The sequence below is a fragment of the Gopherus flavomarginatus genome, chromosome 10, assembly GCF_025201925.1.
Source record: "Gopherus flavomarginatus isolate rGopFla2 chromosome 10, rGopFla2.mat.asm, whole genome shotgun sequence".
NCBI lineage: Eukaryota > Metazoa > Chordata > Testudines > Testudinidae > Gopherus > Gopherus flavomarginatus.
In genome coordinates this window covers 73305679-73326517 of record NC_066626.1, presented here as the reverse complement: position 1 = coordinate 73326517, position 20839 = coordinate 73305679, and the positions used below count along the sequence as shown (strand labels likewise).

The window sequence follows — 20839 nt, the reverse complement described above, 5'->3', positions numbered from 1 at the left end:
CAACACCCACAGGATTAACACACAAGTACCCAACATAGAAAATGCCACAGTCCAAAACAGATGCACACAATTACTACCAACATGGGTGTTTTACAGTGAAAGGAAATGCTGCCAAGTATGAATGCACAACAAGTACAGTGCAAGCCCCAAGGCAAAAGCTCTACTGGCAGCTTCCTCCTTTCCCCCCACAAGCACAAACGCAATGTGTGACAAACAGATACATTGTTTTTAAGAGTACCAAACTGTGTGCAGTTCAGCAAAGACTGGTGAGTGCCAGTCATGTTCCAGAACCACAGATCCTAAAAACAGCTAGCATGAGAATGTAGAACATTTAACCCCATAACAGGATTTAGATGTGATCCATCTAAATCCCAAAGTCAAGCCAACAGGAATGATTAGAAATTGTGCTTGAAAATATTTTTCAAAATATTCTACTCTATGTACAAGAAACAATGTCAATAACAAGACCAAGACCAATTCAGTAGAAAAGTGTAAGGAGTCATATCGGGAAATAAATAAGCCGCTGAGCATAGCTCTTTTGTTAAATATTTTAGTTTTTTACACACACACACACACACACACACACACACACACACACACACACACACACACACCCACCCACCCACCCACCCACCATTGTGGCTATGATAGCTACAATGTAACATTTTTGTATATAGTTATTGTGTTTATATAAATATATTATATACATACATATATATGTGTGTTCATAGAGAGTGTAATATATACACAAACATATTCAAAATGTTATAGCAACAGATCTTTATATAGTAGCACTGGCTGCAATTAAGATTGAATTCCATCTTCCATTTTAGCCCCTTATTTTCAGTGGTTCATAACTTCTTTGACAAATTCCTTTAGAGCAGATGTTTTCCATTCTTAGTTTCAGCACAAAGATTATTTGTTTTTGAATGTTGGAAAAAAATTGGTTCAGTCATTTCTGAATTATGAAAGGGTTCTTAAAGAGCTTTTTCCCATATGTCTAGCAATGCTGTGCTCACATAACTCAAAAACCACATAAGTCTAGAAACTCTAAAATAAAGGCCCGATTCTGCACTCTGCTCATATGAGTAATCCTCAGTCAATACAATAGTCCTATTGAAGCCCTTATTATTTGTTGCTATTAATTCTTCAAGAAAGCTACATTTGAACATGGTTCATAATTTATAAAGTATCAGAGGGGTAGCCGTGTTAGTCTGGATCTATAAAAGCAGCAAAGAGTCCTGTGGCACCTTATAGACTAACAGACGTATTCGAGCATGAGCTTTCGTGAGTGAATACCCACTTCGTCAGATGCCATGTAATATACGCCATCATATGCCAGCAATGCCCCTCTGCTATGTACATCAGCCAAACTGGACAGTCTCTACGGAAAAGGATAAACGGACACAAATCAGATATTAGGAATGGCAATATACAAAAACCTGTAGGAGAGCACTTCAACCTCCCTGGCCACACTATAGCAGACCTTAACGTGGCCATCCTGCAGCAAAAAAACTTCAGGACCAGACTTCAAAGAGAAACTGCTGAGCTTCAGTTCATCTGCAAATTTGACACCGTCAGCTCAGGATTAAACAAAGACTGTGAATGGCTTGCCAACTACAGAACCAGTTTCTCCTCCCTTGGTTTTCACACCTCAACTGCTAGAACAGGGCCTCATCCTCCCTGATTGAACTAATTTCATTATCTCTAGCTTGCCTGCATATATATACCTGCCCCTGGAAATTTCCACTACATGCATCTGACGAAGTGGGTATTCATCCACGAAAGCTCATGCTCCAAAACATCTGTTAGTCTATAAGGTGCCACAGGATTCTTTGCTGCTTTTATAATTTATAAAGATACACCTCTACCCCGATATAACGCTGTCATTGGGAGCCAAAATATCTTACCGCATTATAGGTGAAACCGAGTTATATCGAACTTGCTTTGATCCACCAGAGTGCACAGCCCCCCTCTTCCCCGCGAGCACTGCTTTATCGCGTTATATCCAAATTCGTGTTATATCGGGTCATGTTATACTGAGGCAGAGGTGTATATACACGTTGTCAACGGTGCACATATATGCACATTACAAGAATTTAAAGGATTTTTTCTATTTAATTGCCAAACATTTGTAAATCAACATTAAAATTACATACAAAAAGTAAGGGAAAAAATAAAAACTAAGTTTCTCACAGCAATGGGAACTTGGCCATAAGATATTTAGGGTGTGCAATGCACACTATAAAATGGAGCCAAAGGCCCCATGCATTTATTCAAGTAAGCACTGATATCAAAAATGACTCATGAAAGTAAGGTCTGCAGGATCAGTAAAGAGTTACATATTAAACTTCCCAAGGCAGACCCTCCATGTACATATACGGATCTCCCTGCAGGATCAGGGCCTAAGAAGAAATAAAGGAATACAAAATACCTATACTTGAGCAATGTGACCAAATTAACATTACTGCGGGAACTTTATCTTCCGCATTTCCTGATTTAGATCCCAGTCCTGCAAGCTGCTGAGTGCAGGCAGACATTTGTACCTGCATAGAGCCCCAGTGATATCATGGGGGCCATGCAAAGCCACTTGAAAGATCAGGCTTTTTGTGTGATAATGAGCAAAACATTAAGTTATCACAGGATTTTTATATTTAGTAGAGTCCAGTGGCATACAAGTTAATCTTTACAATGTGAGTAAAATGACACTTCACTCGGGAAGCTTCTCGGAGCACCCAGGACTGTGAGTGACCTTGTTACCACTTGCCTCCAGAGGGAGTGAGTCTTACCAGTACCTGCTATGTGTTAGCTCCCTAACACAAACAGCCTGTCAGCTACTCAAGTACTCTCCTCTGGGCTACACAAGCCCTGTCTTTGACCTTCCAGGTTGACAATAGATGCACTCCAGCCCCTGAATACTTCCAAAGTGTCCCCCTGTGGTATCCAGCCCATGATCACGGGATACCCAGAGAAATCCCAGATCATCTGTTCCCCAAAGAAAAGTTTACCATCATTTACCAGTTTCATCTTAGACTACGCTCCTGTAATATGCACAGCACTTAAGTTCAATTATAAAACAAACAAATGTATGCAAGAAACAATAGAGATTCAAATAAAAACCTAATACACAAGAACAGACCTTTGATGTACACTTCAAGATAGGGTTCCCTCCCTACACCTGCTGCTTACCTCTCCCTGCTAGGGTATGTCTACACTAGAAACACTACAGAGGCACAGCTGCTGGTGTGCCACTGTAGTGTAGAAACTTATTACAACGATGGAAGGGGTTCTTCTGTCACTGAAGTAAATCCATCTCTCCAAGAGGCAGTAGCTAGGTTGATGAAAGAATTCTTCCATTGACCTAACAGAGTCCACACGGGCAATTAGATGAGCTTAACTGCGTCACACAGGGTGGGAAGATTTTCACAGCCTTAAGTGATGCAGTTAGTTTAACCTAACTTTGTAGTGTAGACCAGGCCTTGGTTTCCTTCTCAAGTCTCCGTCAGCTCTTCATTATCATTTGACTTAGAATGCTACCAGAATCCTATTGTATGACATACAGTACACAACTGGAGATAGGGGTTGGGGAATGGGAGACACTTGTCTGGAAGAGTTTGTCTCAAGGTATATGAGGAGTGTAGTATCTGTAGTTGTATCTCACAATGGCTAGGACTACCAGCATGACACAGTCTTTCATTAGAGTTCTTCCATGACATTACGTTGGTGTACCCCAGCGATCCCTGTACCCATTGCACCCCAGTGCACCCTGCGAGTTGCCAACAAGAGATACTTGAGTCACAACACTGTGTTCAAAAACCACACTAATTAGTGTTTCCATGAAAACGTTACTGAATTCAATAAAAACACTCTGGCATAGTTTTGGCTTAAACTGATGTATGTACACTTCTTTAGGTAATAATTCTACAGCACAAAGTTTATGACTTTAGGTACTTCTTCCAATTTATGACAGTCATTTCAGTGAAAATACACTAAAGTAGACAAATAAATTGGTTGTACCACAATTATGCGGGTTTCTTATTGCACTGGAATTTTCTATCTATTTTTGTCTGTAGTGGTTTCTACAACAAAATTTACTCACTGAAGTGATAATCCCCAGGCTATCACATCCAATGTTACATTTTAAATTAACTATTTTTCATCTGTGTAATAAATCATTCAAAAAAGTCACCAAATATAAAGTGAAACAATTTGTATAAATATTTTGTAGTATATAACTTAATAATCAATGTATAGTCAGATCTTCAGCTGACATAAATCAGCATAGCGTCACTGAATTCAATAGAACCAAGCCAAATCTACAGCAGTTGAGGATCTGGCCTAATGTATTTATCTTTAGATCAAGGACCCAAAGGAAGTGTGTGTGTGTGCGTGCGCGTGTGTGTGTATATGTGTATATATATATATTTTTTTTTTTTTGAGTTTTCAACTAACATACTTTCACTAAAAGGAAAATTTATGGTGTAGACCAATACCAACATATTGCCACTGAACGTAATAAGTTACTGCTGAAACCAGGCATTCTCCATCCAGTATGTTATGCAAAACAGCATCATCTAAAAATGATATAATTGAGCTTAGAAACATAAATACAGGAGTAGTATCTACTGCTTTGCTTATTTATTATCTGTCACTGGCTCCAATATCAAATTGGCTCCATTTCAAAATCAAAAGGTGATCCCTTCTACCTGCTAGCCCCATAAACTCAGTGTGGGCTCTGATAATTAAGCTGGCATCCTTTTGCCACTTCTCACCAGCAATTAAGATTCTGTAGACAGAACAGAGCTAGTGATTTTATGGTTGTCTCCGGAGTCAGATCAGGAAATCATCTGATTCTTCAGCTGCTGCTCCCCAGTGCTACCAAAGCGAAAACCTTGCCATGCACAGTAAAACAAGAAGACATTTTCCCTTTGGGACAAACACTGTCCTTGGTTACACTCATGCAATCGCATGGCTATCAATGGGAGCTTTATGAGCATATCACCAGGATATTATTTAGCCCAGGGGGGCAGAAGTGAATAAGAAGATGATAATTTTATGCAGTTCTTTTATTTTGACTACAATAACCACACACATTTAATATGACATTATTCATTTAGATCAAACCCGACCTCCAAATAAAACACTGCATTTCAATGTATGCCCGTATATTTTCACTAGCACAAACACCTTTTCACAACTGGATATGTATGATCATACCAGCTGTTACTTTATAGAATGCCAACCAAGAGCCAACCTCTTCATAAACCCATTGGTATAGTAAAGGATAGCTTCGTGCGTCCAATTGTCTCCAAAGCTGATAAAACTATGCATCTTCATATTAATATCTGAGCAATGTGTGGCCGAATACATACCGTGCATCAGAAACTACTTGAAATATGAATACAGAGATACTAATTCACTACCAGTTACTTTAAAAAAATCTTTCGTGGTAATGTACTTTATTCTGGGTAAAGCACATTATTCAAAACAGAAACAGCTGTGATCTGAACACAGGGATCCAAGAAAGGTCAGATTCATGATGTAGTGCCAGAAAATGGCATCAACAAGGATATCCATGCTGATGCCTTAAGAACTACTGTTTGCTCATCCTGTATGTAGAAATCACTGCAAACTCCTTGCAATAGTTCAAGGGTCACATTCTAGATCTACAGATCAAGATGAGAAAAAACCCAAACAACAGAAGTGCTGTTGCGGAAGGTCACCAAACACACAGGCCCCAATTTTGATCTCAGGTATGGAACATGTTTTTATTCGTCTGATCCAAAGCCCAGTAAAGACAACAGAAATCTTTCCATTTACTTTGTTTAAGGGGCTTTGATCAGACCCTATCTCAACAACAGTTCCATGTGTTACCTGGAATCTTGATCTCAGAACTTGGCTTGAGAGTGATTTTCAAATAATTTGGTTTAAATATTTACAATTCTCTCCCTGCTCCCATCATTTTTAATAACGTGCACGAAGTACCTTTGATTTCAACAGAACTACTATCCCTGACTGAGAATTGCAAGACTTGGTCCATTTCTTTCAGGGTAAATTTCATCCATAATTATTTCAGATATATTTTTTGATATAAAATAAAATATTTCAGTTTTGTAAAGAGATGTAAAGAGGGAGAGATTTTCACAGTTCCCTTTCAAGCTCCATTTTTTTAACCTACAATATCTAATGAAAAACAAGTCCAAAGTACTGGAATGGGATCCTCAAGTATCCCAGTTCACATTAACATTTTGACTACATAGCTAAGTATCAGGGGAAAGCATGGGGGGGGGAGGTCCTAATGAAGCCTCTTATGGAATACTCTATTTCAGATTAAGCTAAGGGTTCAATTCTACTTCCATTAAAGTCAATGGGAATTTTGGCATTGATTTCAAATGGGAGCAGACGCATCTAACCCCCATGGATGACAATCTGAGTCTTTCCATTGACTGTATTGAGAATTGGATTGAGTCCTAAAGAACTAGCCTGAGACTAAATGATAAAATGAATAATGGAAACACCACTTATACTGATAATAATTCAGTTCCAAAGACAAGATTAATCAAGAAGTATAAGTTAGTCAATTGTCAATGAAATTTCAGAGTAATGGCAATTTAATGGAATTAGCATAGTACTCCCCAGTACCGTACATTGTCCAAGAGTACTTTTCTTCCTAGCACTGAGCCAAATAGCCTCAGATCTACACTGCAAATCTTGACTTTCATATTTCACTCTCCCCACATGCTGTACAAAAACAGGAAGAGAAGAATTATTAGAGTTGAGGACCAAAAGGGAGCATTTTTCCCATCTTGTTTTACCTCCCTTCCCGGTCTGACTGGAGCGCATAATCCACAGATACCTCAGTTCATTTACTTATGCAACTCTTGCTTCCAATTCTGTAAATTAAAGTGAAATCAAGCCCAAATGTGTATTCCGGCTCCACTTACATATTACTCCATACAATTGTACTTTGTCACCAGTTATAAAGCTAGATTCTACAGCTTTTGCATATACCAAGCCTGCCAGATTGAATCCATAATAATTTCTTTCCTCCAGTTTGAAAACCAAACCCACAGCTATAGAACTACTATGTAAGCAGAGAGGCCTCAGAGAGCAACTGTATTTTGTCCTGAGATGACGAACAAAGCTTTTGTACAACAGGTGATGTGTTCTGTTGGATATGAAATGACATTTGATCAGAAACATGAACTATACTGCCATTTCAGCCCTATGAAGAACAAAAATGTCTGCATATGATAAACTGTAATGAGATTTTATATTTGTACTGTATGTTTAAACTGAATGACCATGCTAGCCCTCAACCTTTCAGAGCGCTAAAAACGCTCAGACTTGAGGAGAATTTCCATCAGAATGGCACGTCCAACTTACGAATCAGTGGCTGACGACTCTGTATAGAACCTTAAATGAAAAGAATTTTGATCTCTTAACTGGGGTTTAGTGTGAAATTGTTGATTCTCTTTTTGTATCTAGCTTTCAGATCAGTTCGTGTATAATTAAAATCACTCTGCAATAGGCTTTGTGGTGCTGCTAACCACACTCTGAGCCGTATAAGTAGGATTGCTTTCATAGATATCCATCAAAACACTGGAACAATCTTTTTAGGTGAAACATTGCAGAGGTCTGTACAAATGGACTTAAAGAAACTGAAATATCACAGGAGTTCAGGATCAAGGGACTTCCTTCTAAAAGAAAACACTGAGAACACCAGAACTGAAACATGCAGAAAAGAACAAAAAGGAAGCGGGGTTGGAAAGGGGGAGTGTACGGAAGTGAACAGAGGAAGGAAACAAGCTCATTCCACCTGGCAGTGTCTTGGACAGACAATCAGAATGGGGAAAGGGAAATCGACCCTTAACACTCCAGTGCCTGCATGTACTCACCAAGTGGAGGGAAGCCCCGGGCAGGGCTTGTATCTCGACTGCTCTCACGGCTGGTATCGCGGCTGCACCCCTGACTCATGCTGGGTCGGGGGATACGGCTGCTCCGTGCTAGCATGCAGCATGGAGAGTTTCAGAGAAGGTGAACAAGTTTAATGAGGACAGACAGCTTATCAAGTCAAGTCACATTTCTGTTAGTTAAGGTAATTATTACATTAGTAATTATCATCTGCTACAGCCACCTCAGGCCGTTCACAAACCAACTGTGTCACGTGCTGAGCTGTGTTTTTAACTGGAAGTTTCAGCACCACTGAATGTCTGGCTGGCACAGTATGTTTGTCTCTCAGGCAATCCAAGCTTTGTCATTTGAGTAGAGCAGGAGATCTTCATTCATTTAAAGAGTGGCTGAGCTCTACTGCTACAGAAGCATGCAAACCAGCGGAGCTTAAAAGAAACCTTTCTGGAAGAATATTTGCTTAATTAGAAGAAGGAAGAAGCATTTGTAACATGATCAGAATTATTTTTAAAATAATCACAAAAGAGAAAGCCGTTTCTATGTATGTTTGGCTTTTACAAGGATAGCTCTCTCATGATCAATTTTTTGGGGGAAAACAAGACATTGTAGTGTACAGATTTACAGAGGTAAATTCACCCTTGAAAGATATTGTGAATAGAGAGGGTTACAAAGCAGTTTGAATTTCAAGACCACATGGGTTTCAATGGTTTCTGTTCTTTTACCAAAAGCTGCTTAATTTTTATTGCCTAAACATATCTAAAAGCAGAAACACACTCCACAAAGGTCCTTGTTGTGCACTCTTTTCCCCAACAAAACTCTCACTGGGACAGATTCTAATCTCAGACACATTGATTATTCTGCTGATAATTTCACAGTCACTCCACTGACGATGTATTGAGATCAGTAACCAAGATTAAAAACTGGCCCACCAGCTTCAGTGGGAGTTTTGCCTGAATAAGAAGAGCAGGATTGGGCCCTTAGAGGGTTACTTAACCTATTAGTTACGAGTAAATTTAAGTACAGGGTAAAAAACAACAAAACTGCCTCATGTAAACCGTAACTGGATTATTCCTTTGTAAACTCTGTTTTATTTGGATATGGTAGCAACATGCCAATGAATCATAATTTGTAAATTAGTTCTGCATAAAAGAGAATGCACCGTATCACATTTGTACATGTAACAAAGAGAACCTGAATTACAATTAAGCGCTGTGAATATATCTTGAATAATTAATGACTGTACAGAGTCTTTTCACTGTACTAGTCTTTGGAAACGAGAGTAGCTACTTTTAAACGAGTAGTTAGGAAAAGCCCTGAAGGAACTGTTCACAGTGCCTGGCCTAAAATCAGATCCTTTAGCTTTCACTCGGATGGCCAGGGTGCAGAGATGCACATACCTTAGTGCTGTCACCTACTTGCCTGTCTGCTCCATCACCAGTACTCAGTAGGATGTTCGTATTTGCAAAACTATGTCATATGCATGCCTTTGAGTGCAGAGTCTTATAAAAGTTTATGGTGCCTGCTCACAGATAGAGGAGGCTGAGGACACTGCAAACAGAGCCATGGTAATAGAAAAATTTAGCACACTGGGATTATTTTGTAGACTCATCAAGGAACGTGATAATAAATTACCTATTTTTGCAGTCCTCATTATTGAAGAATAGACTATTAGAGATGAGGAGGACAGAGTCGCAGCAAATAATCTGTTTTTATATTATCAGTTAAGTGCTGGGCCTATCACCCTTCAAAGTATCCCCTGAAGTATAACAGTACAGGACAAAATAGATCCTTCCCATATAGATTAAGAAATTCAGATATAAACTGTTGCCAGATCCCTGGTTTCTCAAACCCCTCCCAGTTTTCCAAAACCCAACTTGTACATCAGTTTGATGAATTAATGGTTCTGATGTCTGAACTTTGATGTTGAACAATATAAGATGAACCATAGACCAACTTGATAATAACACCACCATGCCCAGAAGCCAAGAAAGTTATGAAGGAGATAGAGAGGTGGTGTTATAATAAGTAGGATTATCATGGAGTGAATGAAATTAGGACCCAAAAATACAGATGCCTCAGATAAAAAAAAATATAGAACAGGAACAAGAAGCTTAAGTGTGAGCTATGGGTGAAAAGGAAAACTCCCATACGTAATCTACATGAGAAATATACTTATTTAGAACTATGGGGTTCTCTAAAAGTACGACTGTTCACTCTTGGGTCACATGCTTACATGTAAATCATGGAGGTAGTTTGCACAGGCATTCCTTTATCACAAGCACTTTCATCAAATTTATCTTTCATCTGTCAGTCTTCTTCCTGATTTAAGCACCCTAGGCCGAGCACATATTCTCAGTGCGATAGACATGAATGAATGAACGATGCAGGCCACACGTTTTTCTTTATTAACGGATTAAAAAGCCTGCATGCAGTTTGAGGCATTTGTACTCTTGGATATTACAAATCAAAACAGAATACTGGGATCTGATGCAGCCCACTAGACACAATATCCAAGCAACCAGAAAAAAACACCTTATATTCTGATTTCCTAATGTAATGAGTGATATTTAAATATGATCCATGTATGCTGGTGGATGGAGATACATACACAAGGAAAAGAGAATGAATGACAGGAATAGAAGGACCATAGAAAAGAAAAATGACACGAACTCCCAGGGATTTGCCCTGCAGTTCTCCATTGCCTTGAACATGGGTCATTTTAGGTATAAGACAAATAGTGGCTGTACAGGATGCCACATTTCAGGAGTTGTCATGAATCAGAGGGGAGTCTGTCTGCAAGAAGAAGTCATCCAGCCAGAAAGGTCAGACAGCCGGAAGGCTTGACTTCAGGATCCCATTCCAGAAAGTATGGACCAAAAGGCAGGCAGCCAGCTGGACAGAAGACAAGCTCCAAAATGAGGGAAAACTAAAGAGCTGGGGAAGACAAAATGATAACGGTGGATGGATGCATAGAAAGAAAGCGAGATCTGCTATTTTGACTCAAGGGAAGTGGGGCCCTCTAAAAAAAAAAAAAAAATCACCTTCGGCACCCAAAAATAAGCTGTGGACCAGTCTTCAGTGTGACTTTGAGTGCTCTCAATACAATGCAGAGGAGACTTTCCAAAGGCATTCTGTGTACTACAAACTTTCCAATCTCATCTAAAAAGGTATAAGGAGATTGTTAGCTCAGTTAATTAGAAAAATATATGGCAATAGTGGGCCAAACCCTGCTAGTCTTACTCATGCAGATTGTCCTGGAGAAGCTAAAGGGTTGATTCATGTGACCACCACTAGTAGGATTTGGCCCATCTCCTTGGTTGTCCATCTAATGTATGCAAGATACTTGAAACTTATACAAATCACAATTCAAGTAGATATTAAGGGCACAGTGCTGGGTTCCATGCTATCTCCTTTGCATCAGCTGATGGAACTCAAAGGCTCTGCAAAACCTGCTTAAGCAGCCACCAGATAACCCCACAGCGAAGAGGCAGAGTACAGCTGGCAGCCTACTTCAAGAACTGCCTTGCTCATTGTAGCAGACAAAAGTGGGCTGAGCCCTTAAAAGCACTGGGAGAGGAAGTTAAATGATTTTGATGGTAAACTGGGCCTGTTACCAGCAAGTTCATCAGCTAACATTTTGAAGGAGAACAAACTTTTATCCTTGAATATCTATGATCCTTTCAGAATCCAACTGGTGCATAAGGATTTAGTCGCTCAGCTCTCGAACTCATCATCAGTGCATTTAACTCTCCAAAGAGAAGTGCGTTGTTTACCACACAGCATCTATTCAGTGTAATGCTAACCGAGATATATATGATGCTAACAGAGATACGTATGAAGCACAGCTAACACTGGTCTTCCTACAGAACCCACTTGAAGCAGATGCCTACAGTATCATTTCCTTGATACAGAAACATTCATTCATGGATCTCCAAGTAATTTATAAACATTCCTGGGAGGTAATGAAGGATGGTCTTCTCATTGTACAGATGCACAGGGAGGTTTACAGCTCCACTGCGTCTTATAGGCAGGCCCCCACGTTGAGGGTGGCATGGAGCCCGACCAGCCCAATAGACTCTGCAAGAGACATGATAACTCACAAAAGGAACAGTACATCCCACAAGTGTCCATCAAAGAAAGGAAGGCACCCACTGCTATACCCCTTGCCAGTAGGGAAGGGGAAAGAGGCCAGGAAAGGACTATGGCCCTGGTTCTGTGCCCCTTTGTGGGGCTAGTGCCACTACCAATACTAGCCTCACAAAGTCTTTGCCCTCAGAGGAGCACAAAATCTGCCCTCGTGGATGCCCCCTGCATGGAGTATTCCTGGTGGTGGTGCAAGAGGAAATGAGCTCCTAACATCCTCCCTCTCTTGCATACACAACACAGACCAGTCACAATCTGGCCCTAAATTACTTACTCAGAAACCACACAAGTCAGTGGCTGAGTCAAGAATAGGACCCAGGAGTCCTAACTTCCAGTGCTGTAATGGTCTGATTTTTCAACACGAATGAACACCCAAGACAGCTGCAAGAGTTGGGCACATTTGAAAATCAAGCCATTTACTACTAATCACTTCCCTGCAAGCTAAGGATCCGATTCAGCACAGTAGTTAAGCATGTGCACAATGTTAAGCATAAGAGTAAGTCCTATTGGAGTCAATGAACTACTCGCTTGCTTAACATACTTAAGAACCTTGTTAAATCAGAGCCCGAGAGAGCCCATCAATAGGCTTAGGGTGTACTGGATGAGAGGTGCTAGTTGATGATATGGGCAGCTCTATGACTGGTGAGGGTAAATAGGATCTGAGACTCTTAAGGAAGTAAAATGTAAAATAATTTAACAACCAAAATGCCAGGTAATTAATAAACAGGGAAGGGGTTGAAAAGAGGACTGTGAGATCTTAAAGTTAAAGTTTCAAACTATAACCCAACCCAAATGAATGTTCTTGCTTTCTACAGCGTCCAGTTTTTTTAAAGGTCCAATAAAGCTGCAGAGTTTCTGCATTTGAGTATTAAACCAACACAAAACTCAAAAAACATCTTGATCCCAATGACAGCCCAAAAGAACAGGCTTCAACCATCAGCCCAGAAGGAAGGAAAAAAGACTGACAGATTTGATAGCATCCTCACACTCCCAAGGAACGAGCACTGAGGATTTTTGCAGGGGAGGCATACAATAGTGATGGAGTATAAGTTACCCTTTTATAGGAAATTCTCCAAGGCTCCCATAATTCACTTGAATGCACACAACCCAAGAGTGATTTATGCAAAATAAATTCCCTTTAGATAATAAGGACTGTTTCAAAATAGTCCATGTAACATGATTATCTGCATAAACAGAAATATGATGGTAATATCAGAGTTTGTTTCATTTTAACGGACAACACTAGTTTGCAGAATGACAGTAGAATAGTTAACTTTAGTAAGTAAGGGGGCAGCTTGGATTTTAAAAACACTAAACAATATATTTATACAGATGTAATAAAAATAGATAATATCAGAGGAGAATAAATTTGAATTTTGCAAAATATTCACCATATATAATGTAAAATGTAAAGGATCATAATTCAGGATATGCTCTTTAGAGAGACTTCCTAAGACCATTTCATAAATCTGAAATATAAATAAATAAGGAGTAATTCTATGTTGACATCTAATATGCTATAAACTGAGCAGTGGGCTTAAATTTAAAAGATGATGGCTGAAATCCTAGCCCTATTGAAGCCAAAGGCAAAAACTCTCATTTACTTCAATGAGGCTACAATGTCACACAATGAGTTTAGTTGCAACTTCTTATAAGTGATCGAAAACTATATTATCTTTTTTTAAATGAAAAAATCATTTCTAAGAATTTATTCTCCCATGTAAACTTCGGTTAATTTCTGCAAATACTCATATTTTATATCAAAGTCATTAGCGGCAATCAGTATAGCTTTGGCTTATCCACAGAACATATATAGAGAATCATTTCTGCTTTCATTCAAAAGGACGGCTGCGTTTGTGAACATCTCTTGAATACCTGTTCCATTAATTTAAACCGAATTAGAGAGATCACTGGTAAATTTGAAAATAAAAGTGCATGCAGAATATTTACACAACAGCCAATGAGTCTCCACGTAGGACAAAAATATTTGTGAGCAAAACACTTAGCACGTGAATCTAAATGCAACCTAATAAAAGACTCCAGGATGTAGAAGTTGATGCACATAAACTGTTCAGCATGCCATATTACAAAAACAAGTCACAATCCTGCAAGGTGCTGAATGCCCTCTGACTTCAATCAATTCCCAGGGATTTCAGTCAGAGAGTGTTCAGCATTTCACATGAATTGCTCAGCTCCTCACAAGAGTGGGCCATACAGTTTTATTTAAGAGTGAGATTCCTGCAATGGTGGGCTTTTCCTTCACTTAATTCTTTCTTCATCCTGATTCAGAAACAACAAAGATGATGCCACAATTTCGAACAGAAGGCACCATACGCTCTTTTGACCCACTCTGAAAACAGAGATCACGTGGAAAATTAAAATGACGTTTTAAAAACCAAATCACTAATAACGTTTCCTCACGTTGAAATTAATGTAATGCTTTAAGGATTCAAAAGTGCATGTCGGTAAAATGCAGTCATGTCGGTTCCTTGTTAGCATGAATAACCTTCCCTTGGGCAAGCAGATCGAGACGTCACGCCGGTGAGAATTCTTACCTAGTCCTATTCTGTTGGGGCTTGTCTCTCGGCTGCATCCCTGGCTTCGAGGAATCTTGCTGCGTTTTTCTGAGGATGATGGCACTGGTGGGACTCTAGCTGTTCCACTGGTCAGTCCGCCATATGCACTTCCCAACAGCTTGCCAGGAGAACTAGACCGGCTGCCAGCTACAAAGGAACCAGAAGTAAGGAAGCATGATAAATCTTCTGGACAATTCAAAACAGAGATTTAAAACACTTTTAAACAGGGCCTGGAATAAAGAGGGCTCCATCTAAGAGACTGATCCAAAGCCTGCTGAAGTTAAGGGAAGGTTTTCCATGGGCTATGGCTCTAGGGTGACCAGACAGCAAGTGTGAAAAATCAGGACAGGGGTAAGGGGTAATAGGCGCTTATAGAAGAAAATGCCCCAAATATCAGGACTGTCCCTATAAAATAGGGACATCTGGTCACTATATTTGGCTCAGGCCCTACACAATACACTACTCAACAACTGGGCCTGTGTTATTCAGCCTGCCTGACCAAAGCAGTTAAAGAACAAATTTTTACATAAAATAATCCAGTGGGGACAAATTAAGAACCCCATCTCAACAACAGAATTCTGGTAGATTAAGATGATAAATGACACAATCATATATAGCCTGTGGATACGTCACCACAGCTGGTCATCACAAACATTTACTTTGTATATGTGTTTGACTGGTTAAAATTAAATTGCTTAGCTGCAAGTTTGCAGCTGGGTGAACTAATTGTAAGTCCAATTTTGCCTGTTCTTGTCTGTTTGAATTGTCCATGAACATATCACATTTTTCTAGACTCTGATCTGTGCAAATAGACTACTGACCAAGATTTAGTCACACAATGTATGCAAGCTGTTCATTAGTTAACATTTGAAATCTGAGCTGCATTTGGCATTTCTGACTGGATACATGGTCCCCATGGTATGTTTCTGTTGCCTGGTTGGATCTAAGAAACTCACAGAATCAAATTTTTGGTGGGAATACTCACATTTTCAAATTCAAAGTTTATTCTCCCTCATGTTTGCTTAAAGCTAAGCACAAAGGATTTTAAAAGAACTGGGCTTGGGACCCTTTTTGCTTCCTTAGCTGTATAAAGACCTTGAAAATATGCTGTCGCTGTGAGCTCTACTGTCAATAAACTTGTTTGCTAAAATATCCAGGGAAAGTACCGCTGAAAGGCATCTAAACAGTCAAACAAATATAACATTTTGAACAATATTCATTGGTTGTTGTCTTTTAAATATTCACCCAGCTCTAATAATTTCCAGCAGAAGATTCATTCACACATAACTAATAATAGATGAGATAGAAATTGATCTGGAGTCTTTAGTCTAAAAATTTACACAACTTTATTAGTTGATAGAAAAATATTTTAACCATCAGAGTTACATAATAAACATACCTGCCCTTTCCTATTCTCTGCAGGTGACATTTTGCCAAGATTGAAGCTCTCCAGTCATGTATCCCCCATCACAACAACATATAGCACTGGGAGTGCGCCAAAGCTCTGAACTTTTGTGACTGATGATAATCACATGCACCTTCCCTTTTACACTAATGCAGCACTCTAAAGGCCAAATACTCCTCCTAGTTACACTGGTGTGATTCCACTTTAAAGGGGTTGAACTGATATAGAACAATTTAGCACCTACGGTTTGAATCACAGGATCTTCTTCGCAATTCCTACAGTAACTTCACAAAAGGGTGCTCTCATTACACAGAATGTATGTTTATCACATTCATTATCGTGGAAAAGCTAAAGTGATCACAATACAAATCTGACATTTTGATTTTATTTTCCCTTTCAACCTCCCACAGTGAATACGGGGGTGGGGAATCCTAGACACTGGAATAGTTAACAACTGTGAACAAGAGAGCACATCAGAAAGAGAGGGTGAGAAACGGAAAATGTTTCTTACCACCAGCAGGATTAGCTGATCTGGATCCTTGTTTATGAGAGCAGATCAAAGGACAGGCAGAAAGTGGATTAAAAGACAGTAAGACAATACAGAGTTTAGCATGCATTATGTTATACGTAATGTGAACTGATTTACTTCCAGACATACATTGCTTCTAAGCCTCTGCAAAATACAGCGAGTTAATGTGCAGATAAGCAGTTGGGCCCAACTTGCGTACATTTTTCCATTGCCACTTAATCTCCCTGGTTTCATAAATTTCTTTGAGTGAAGCCAATCATCTATGGTGGGCCAAATTCTCCCGGATTTACAGCTGGGCTACTCTGAAAAAGGCAACAGGGTTGCCTTGCACGTGAGTCAGAGGAGAATTTGGCCCTGTATCTATATTACATTTGCACTCTAGAGTGGTTTATTTCAGGCAGAGGTTGGCCTAAGAGATGGTGTTCAGATCCACGGTTAGTCTGGCGTTGTGATTTGATGCCAAACTAGGGTTAGGGATCAGGTTTAGATTTGACTGCCCTGAAGCTGCACAAGCCATTCCTGGGAGATTTCAGTACCAAATGGGAGAAACCTTGAGAGATCAACTGCTCTAATAAGATTTCCACCGTCTTGAACTGAAATCCTTCTTGAGATATTTCAGCTTCATTTGAACTGGAATCAGGAAAAAGGTCATTTCCTGCTTGGACTGGACATGGATCCAAAGCCACTGCGGTGGGTTTGGATCCAGGCATCCAAATCCCAGCCTATCACCACCACAGTATGAAGGTGTTCAAGACCTGAGGTCTTCTGTTTGAAAACATTTCCAATAGAATGACTTTAAAACTGTTCCCTCTTCCCTTTAGCCCAGGGGTGAGCAAACTTTTTGGCCCAAGGGCTACACCTGGGAATAGAAATTCCATGGTGGGCTATTAATGCTCACAAAATTGGGGTTGGGATACAGGAGGGGGTGAAGGTTCTGGCGGGGGGTGCGGGCTCCAGGGTGGGGCAAGAAATGAGGAGATCAGGGTGCGGGAGGGGGCTTGGGCTCCAGCTGAGGGCTCTGGGGAGGGGCTGGGCATGAGGAGTTTGGGTTGCAGGCAGTTGCTCTGGGCTGGGACCAAGGGGTTTGGAGGGTGGGAGGGGGATCAGGGCTGGGGTTGCGGGTTGGCATGCAGGGAGAGGCTCAGGGGTGCAGGCTCCAGGTGGCGCTCACTTCAAGCAGGTCCCAGAAGCAGCAGCCATGTACCCAATCCGGCTCCTATGTGGAGCTGCAGCCAGGCAGCTCTGCACGCTGCCCCGTCTGCAGGAGCTGCCCCTGCAGCTCCCATTGGCTGTAGTTCCCGGCCAATGGGAGCTGTGGGGGCGGTGCTTGGGGCAGGGGCAGCATGCAGAGCGGAGCCCCTTGGCTGCCCCTACACATAGGAGCCGGAGCAGGGCCGTGCTATTGCGTTCGGAAGCAGCGTAGAGAAGCCTCCGACCCTGCTCCCTGAGTGGAGAGCCAGAGCGGGGCAAGCCCCAGACCTTGCTCCCCAGCGGGAGCTTGAGGGCCGGCTTAAAACGGCTGGCTGTAGTTTGCCCACCACTGCTCTGCCCTGACATTCAGTGAAGATGTGACACCATGAACAGAGCAGACATTTTTCAGTGAGGCTGCAAAGCAAGACAAGTGCTCATAACAAAGAGAACTCTTCCCATCCTCCCATGCAAACGTAAGCCTATGAAGAGGCACTTCTCTCCTTGGGAACATACTCCCCATATGCAAACCTCCTGAACACTAGTCAAAATTCTCCTCCCAGACCCATATGGCAGATATTCTGCTCTCCCTTCATGGGGGAACCATGCCATGCAAGGAAACCAGAACTTCAGAGCCAGGATATGCCATGTGGACCAGAGAGCACATCTCTTTTCCCTAAATCTATGCAGGAGAGATAGCAACCCCTGCCATTTTACACATTAACTTAGACAGCTCATGCTTAACACATGGAGATGAGATAACGTAAGCACGAGAAGCTTGGCAGAACAGGAACCCAACAGACAGTAGCAGGCTGCAGGTACAAGGAAGGTGTCCCTCTAGGTAGTACTTTAAGATTTAAGTCCAATATATATTAACTAGTATGATACATAGTAACAAACTTTATATGACTGGAATTTTTCAGTTGTGCTGAGCAGAAAACTAGCAATTTCTATGCTTAAGAATTCAAATCTCAGACCCTGTTCTTTAATGACGACTTGGACTGTGAGCTCTTTGGGGCTGACCGTCTTTCTGTGATATGTGCATACAGTGCCTAGCACAATGCGGCCTCATTCTTGGCTGGGGTCACTGCCACAGTACAAATAAGAGATAATATTAATAAATATAGCCCCTGCCCCTCTCTTAAAAGAAAGGCTTCTTACGCTGGGACTGTGAAACTACTTTAGCACGGCTGCGACCTCGGGTATCGGCAGGCGTTGAGGTACCACTTGTGGCACTTCCAGAACTTTGCCTCCTTGTACGGATCCGACCTGGGGAATGCAAAGAAAAGTGGAATGTTAGCAGCTTGGTTCAGAGGGGAAACTTTGCTGTGGCTTCTAACTTGCTGTCTGTTCTATATTGAATTTTTTTTTTTTTTTTTTTTTTTTTTTTTTTTTTTTTTTTGCAACAGTAACAATGATAAGAAGTGAATTCCCTGGAATGGCACTTGCAATTGAAAACACAATTAAAATGCTTTTTGACAAGAAGGAAGAAAGTTTCTAATATGGGCATAATAGGTGCACCCAGAAAATCTCACATTTGGGCACCGATGCTTTCATACCCCTATCTACACTTGCAAACTGACATGCATCAGTAACAGACTCTGCTGACACCATCTGGCCATGTGTATTTGTCTCAGGTGTGCCCATTATGCTCATGTGGGAAATGTCATCTCTAAGAGTTACCTTTGGTGTATATAAATTCAACTTATTTACCCCCCAAGTTAGTGCAGCTTTAATTGTAATGGAGAGTCCCGTGCGACGCAATTAACACTGTGAGAGAATCCCCATCTGCCCTTTATTTTTTTAAGCAAAGAATTTGTATAAAGTTTCTTGTTCAGAATGCTTTTTATTTCTCCCTCACAGAAATTTTAGCTGGAAAAGACCCATTAGCTTGTTCAGTGCATGTCCCTGCTTGGTCAGGGCTGTTCCCGAGATTATGTTCTTTCTAATTTTTGAACACAATTATGAGTCTTTAGTTGCTGGAAAAGGAATGATGATTAAGACCAATAAACAGAAAACCTCTGTCAGTCCTTTTCAACACCTCAGTTCTCAGCCAAACTTGAAACAGTCCTGGGATTGATGCCAGTACCAACACTGCATTCAGAGAACAAGTTCAAGTTTCAGGCATGATAATCAGAGGAAATAAAGAGACATATAAAAGATTACACATTCTAGACAATGTCATCCACTGATCACATAAGTCTGTCTCCACTGTTGATGTTACAGAACATTTACACAGCACCATAAATGTAACTGGTGCATTACAAACACAGATACATGCACATTTCCTGCCCTGAAGACCTCACACTTCCTATGAGACAAGACAAATGCACACAGGACAATACAGAGGTTGGCAGTTTGGGACTGACTGAACAGATTGACAGCTATGTTTTTTCTGTCAGAACTCTCACAACGCTGGTAACATGGCTGGAAAACACTTCTGATAAACCTGTCACACTGTTATTTCTAACAGAAAACTTCAATTTCAGAGGAAAAACAAACATAAGAACAAACATTTGTGTGAGAAGTGAGAAACATGGGCTGAAACTGAACTTAGAACACATGTATTTTCAGTGTCCCATTTTAAAAACATTAGCTAAGTAGGCTTCGGAATTTAGAGAGATTCTCCCATTGAAAAAATATTTCTAGCCTTGGCACAGTAGAAATCCTGGGCCAGATTCTCTACAGCATTGCAGCCCCTAAGCACTGCTCGAAAAGGGGCCAATATCCAATCACCACTGCCCAGAAGAGACTTCTCTATGGTAGGAATTGTCTGGTGGGTGTAAATATGGTGATTCGGGTCTTTATCTGCTGCCCTGCTCTCCATCTAGCACAGGAGGGAATGTGTCAACAAGGAGTAGGAGACATGGCAGAACTCTGCTGTGCTACCCTTTTCCTGGTGTAAATTCCATTAAAGAACAAACGTCAGTGGTGGAACTTACAGCTGCCTCGCAGCAGCTTGGAGAATCACATGGCTGGGACTAGCCCCAGCTCCCTGTCACTTCCTCTGCTCCCAGCAGAGCTCCAGAAGAAGAGAATATCTAGCTCCATATGTTCCCAGCCTCACTGTGGCAAATTCTATGCTGA

At 40.8% G+C, this 20839-nt stretch overlaps 1 protein-coding gene across 47 annotated transcripts in view; it reads right to left on the bottom strand.

Annotated features, from left to right (window-relative positions):
- Nucleotides 1-20839, bottom strand: part of CLASP1 (cytoplasmic linker associated protein 1) — a 278689-nt gene that overhangs the window by 89323 nt on the left and 168527 nt on the right. For 21 of the 47 annotated variants that reach the window (XM_050916932.1, XM_050916931.1, XM_050916934.1 and 18 more), the window contains 4 exons: nucleotides 18914-19021; nucleotides 16547-16573; nucleotides 14610-14777; nucleotides 7899-8006 (listed from right to left, as the gene is read on the bottom strand). In XM_050916932.1, the coding sequence (XP_050772889.1) occupies nucleotides 7899-8006; nucleotides 14610-14777; nucleotides 16547-16573; nucleotides 18914-19021 (411 nt within the window). The remainder of the gene's footprint in view (nucleotides 1-7898; nucleotides 8007-14609; nucleotides 14778-16546; nucleotides 16574-18913; nucleotides 19022-20839) is intronic. The other 26 variants (XM_050916951.1, XM_050916950.1, XM_050916957.1 and 23 more) reach the window with 3 other exon arrangements.